Source organism: Branchiostoma floridae, chromosome 9 (assembly GCF_000003815.2).
Source record: "Branchiostoma floridae strain S238N-H82 chromosome 9, Bfl_VNyyK, whole genome shotgun sequence".
Lineage (NCBI taxonomy): Eukaryota > Metazoa > Chordata > Leptocardii > Amphioxiformes > Branchiostomatidae > Branchiostoma > Branchiostoma floridae.
This window is the reverse complement of record NC_049987.1, coordinates 16466813-16471132: the sequence shown is the minus strand read 5'-3', so window position 1 is coordinate 16471132 and position 4320 is coordinate 16466813. Positions and strand designations below refer to the sequence as shown.

General features: G+C 41.3%; 1 protein-coding gene across 2 annotated transcripts in view; it reads right to left on the bottom strand.

Moving 5' to 3' along the window:
* Positions 1–520: 520 nt before the first annotated feature.
* LOC118423278 (fibrocystin-L-like) overlaps positions 521–4320 on the bottom strand; it is a 45636-nt gene continuing 41836 nt past the window's right edge. For both annotated transcript variants that reach the window (XM_035831367.1, XM_035831368.1), the window contains 7 exons: positions 3909–4065; positions 3287–3443; positions 3069–3148; positions 2404–2533; positions 1742–1893; positions 1121–1343; positions 521–728 (listed from right to left, as the gene is read on the bottom strand). In XM_035831367.1, coding sequence (XP_035687260.1) covers positions 553–728; positions 1121–1343; positions 1742–1893; positions 2404–2533; positions 3069–3148; positions 3287–3443; positions 3909–4065 — 1075 coding nt within the window. In that variant the 3' untranslated portion in view covers positions 521–552. The remainder of the gene's footprint in view (positions 729–1120; positions 1344–1741; positions 1894–2403; positions 2534–3068; positions 3149–3286; positions 3444–3908; positions 4066–4320) is intronic.

Sequence of the window (4320 nt, the reverse complement as noted above, 5' to 3'; positions counted from 1 at the left end):
TGTCCTGAAGCGTTCGGTCAGTCGTGAGATATTTGCGATGTTCCGGGAGCTCTACTGAAGGTTGCCTTCAGTGATTTCAAATCTCCCACATTGGAACGGCTTGGCCAATGAGCGGACCTCTTATATTTATAGATTTCCCCGGGGTTTAAAGAAGATGCGAGAGAACAAAGATGAAAAAAAATCTATCATTCGTTATACCCAATATCCTTGCTAAGTGCGTTTAGTCATTTGTTGTACCTTCTTGGCTGCTTAGACTTCATGACGACGGCATGGGGGGTCTTTTATTCGCACACACGCATTAGTATTGGGGTTCAATGAGGTTGTCATCCATATAATCAAATTAAAAAGTATATCAATTAATATATAACCTCCTTGATATAATCAATTATCAGTTTTGGGGGTTCAATGAGGATGCCATGCATATAGCCAACATAGCCTTACAGGCAATCTCAGCCTACGTCTCCAGTGCTTACATTGCACCTGTTCATGGACATTCTTAAAAACAAACTTTTTATATAACAGTTTCTAACATTGCTTACCTTGAAGTGGTTCTTACCTGCCATGGCGGAAGGCCTGACCAGAATAATAAAACTCTACGTAGGAGAATCTGCCTATGGCCAATTCTTGGTCCATCACCCGGGGATGTATCATGGTCTGTACACCGAACTGGTCATTCCCAATCTCCTCACCGAACCGTCCCTGGAAACAGGTCTGGACGGCAAACTCCCCTGTGGAAACGTTTATAAAGGTTACACATCAATGTAAGCATGTACAGTATTCTTTACTACTGGATTAAAAAATTGGAGATTTACTTCCGGACGTTTCGAGTGACATCCATCACTCTTCTTCAGCGTCACTAGAATGAACTGGCAGAACAATTCAATACAACTTGTTGAAAATGTATATGTCAATTCATCAACAGGTGTTAACAAGTGATGCAAAGATGTGCTTAAATTTAAATGAACTGATAAAACGTTTTGTGTATCATGACCAGGGGAAGACAAGAAACAAATTCAGTAGTTACAAAAAGTACATATATTAATTTTTTTTATAGCTATAATGCATTTATTACTAGTATGAATTGATAAATGTTACTTAGCCGGTCAATAGTTAGTCTTACCGGTATCAAAGCCAGCGGCACAGGCCTCGATTTTGTCGTTCCATTCTGGATTATTTGACCCGCGGACGACGACGTTATGGGTCAGCAGGCCGACTTCACAACGGGTCTCCAAGGTGACGCCTGCGTCAGGATACGTCGTGACTGCCGAGATGTGCCGGTACTGCAGCCCCTCGGTGATCGTCACTGTCCTTCCGTCATCTGACACTGAAGAAATCGTCCTTACCTACAACAGTACACACAATTGAACATCGTTAATAATATCTCTGATATACAGTAGTCTACATATATTCAGTACAAGGACGGTTTATCATAAAGAATATCAAGATCACCATTGTAGCATTAGAATTTGTTTGTTAGATTATTATTATCTTTATGAAGAAGACTATGTTTTCGGTCTTGCTCTGTACTCTGTCGGTAGGTGTGTGTATTTTTGTCTTGACTTTATTCAGGTCGCAACACAGACAAAACAATGTAGACACATAGGCAGCAGGCAGATGTATCTTTGTATCATAAACAGAAAACTCCAGAAGCCAAATTAAAAGCTATCGTATGGCCCGCCGTGTCCGTTCATTTTGGTCGTTGTATGAGGATCAATAAACGGTATGTATGCTGTCATCATACCTCATTTTCCCTCTGAGTATGCCTGTGCCCAGTAGTGGCCAGGACAATCTGGTCACCCACTTCCCAGTTGACGGACTGAGTCAGCGTCAAGGTGGTGTCACCTGGCGACACGCTCGCTGCCAGGAACGTCCAGGTGACTGGTGTGGGCTTACCTGGGAACGTGTTAAGATTTAGTTTCTAGCATTGGTATGCGTTTTTTTACAAGATTACACCCTATACTCAGGTTTTGCATAAAAAATAAAAACCTACCATACAAGTACTGAAAATCACGATCGACAGGACCTTAGCAGGTGGTTACCTTTCTTTATCTCCCTTGTGATGTCCATTTTGTTATTTTGTTATTTTTCTAAAAGTCATTAACACCGTCCTTAATAATCTGCATTGACACAAAAAGTACAGAGACTCTCATGAGGTATTCTACATCTATAAATATATATGTATATATAAGTGAATGTTAATTAAAAGAAGTACATGTGCATTTACATGAAAATATGATCATGTTAAGTTTAATCAATGTATCGTTTATGATACCTGGTCTAAGGCTCTAAGGTATTAACATTATATTTTTACGAAGTAAGGGTTATATCCTTCTAGATTGTAATATCTATAGAATCATGCATTCACACATGAACACGGATGGACCAGATAGGAAATATCTATACCATGTAGGTCCAGCGTGCCTTCCCTCACAGCCAGCGTCTTGGCCCCGTACAGTGGCAGTTCGGGTGACCTGACGTGACCGTGCATGGTGATGATGGCCTTATGTTGGAACGGCTCCTCCTCTGTACCAACCTGGAGACAAGGAGATGCTTAAACAAATAACCTCATTGAAATGTTACGCCATGAATGTACTGGCCTATATATACGCTAATGATCCAAATAAACAAAATGAGATAAAGTCCTTAAGCTTTGGTCACACTTGGGGGCAACTGCTGTCGTATTGTGGTCACCTGAGTTAGTGCCGAATGGCAGCCACTCCAGTCCCTTGTGATTTAGCCCCGCCTATGGTAAGCTCCTCGCAATTCATTCCATGGCTGCTAAGAGATAGTAGTCGGCCGACGAATAATCCAATGTTTGTTTCCCGTGAGATAATTTACATCGGGGCCAATTGAACATGGGCGCTGGAAGGTATCAACTTTCTGACGTCACACATCCCAAAATCAAGAGAGTAGGTAAACATCTTGATGAGTCCTGATGGATTTATTTACTTGAGCTAACTTACAGTAAAAAAACTTTTTTGTTGAACCGCTAAATGGTATTACAGGATTTTTGTGTTCTTTTCTGAATTGAAAAATAAAGTGATGAACTGTTCGAAACTCCAGCTCACCTGTAGAAGTCCCCCGTTGGTAATGAGGGCATACTCTGCCTGAAGCTCCAAGTCCTGCTCATCAAAAATCAGCTGACCACCTGAGTTCACGAAAGAAAGTGTTAAAGGTTTAATACATGCAAGAAACTTCACGCGAGAGGCTCCGTAGTTATAATAGGTTTGGATACCAGTATACATGGAAATGGAATGTAATGATTATGATGAATATAGTGGTTCACCTTCTATCAGCAACACCTTCAGGACCGGTGTGTCCATGTCCAGCAGCAAGGTCTGTCCCGCCGGAACGATGACGAAATCTGCTGCCTCTGGAAGAGGCCCCCCTCCCCACGTAAACACGGAGGACCAGCGGTCGATGTACCAGTAGTCTGCATTGTCCTAGATCAAAGATGAGTTTCTTAACGGAATGCGGTATAAAGGAGGTCATTTATGTCAGGTCACTTCATCCATCACTGAACAAAGACGGTGGGCGTTACAGACTTCCTGGTATTTTTGACCAATTTCTGACCGTATCCACAAGATCACGTGTTCGTAACTCTCGCAAGTTTACGTCATCAAGTAATTAGTCATCCGTATTGTTCCTAAAGAAGGCAATAGTGGTAGTTGAAACTTGATCCGTGTATATATAACTTTGTATTGGAAGAAAGTTTTGTGCTATGATTACTACCTACACAGATGACCTTTCATGATCATAATAGTGTTTTTTAAAGTCTGTCAAATCAATGACTAATGATTGACATCATACATCATTGTAATAGTGTGCTTTTTCATGGCATTGTATGTACCGCAGAATCTAGATATACATGTAGTTGATCAAAGTATGCATATCAAAGTATAATTTACCTGTGTTGCGATCCCTTGATCGCCAACGGCAACCCTGACTTTGGTTTTAGCCGATCCTTGATGAGCTTCTGTCACACAGACGATCTGTGTGGTGGATGCTGATTGGATGATGCAGTCACTCCCGGCAATGGTCACAGAATTGTCAGCAGTCGTCGCTCTTTTGGAAGAAACTATCTGGTTATTGTATTAACATGGGGCTTTTATATAGATATGAGAGGTTTAGACATTGATATTGTCATTCGTTACCTCAGTCAAAAAGGAGGTATTGTTTCCGATTTGTTTGTCTCGGTGTGCGTTCAAGTTCAGTCCCACTGGTCTGAGTCAAAGGTTGCCCCGGGCCTACTAAAGTCATTTTTAGTGACAGGAAGTGGAGTTGACACTAGTTGAAATTTATGACGATGACATATGTGTA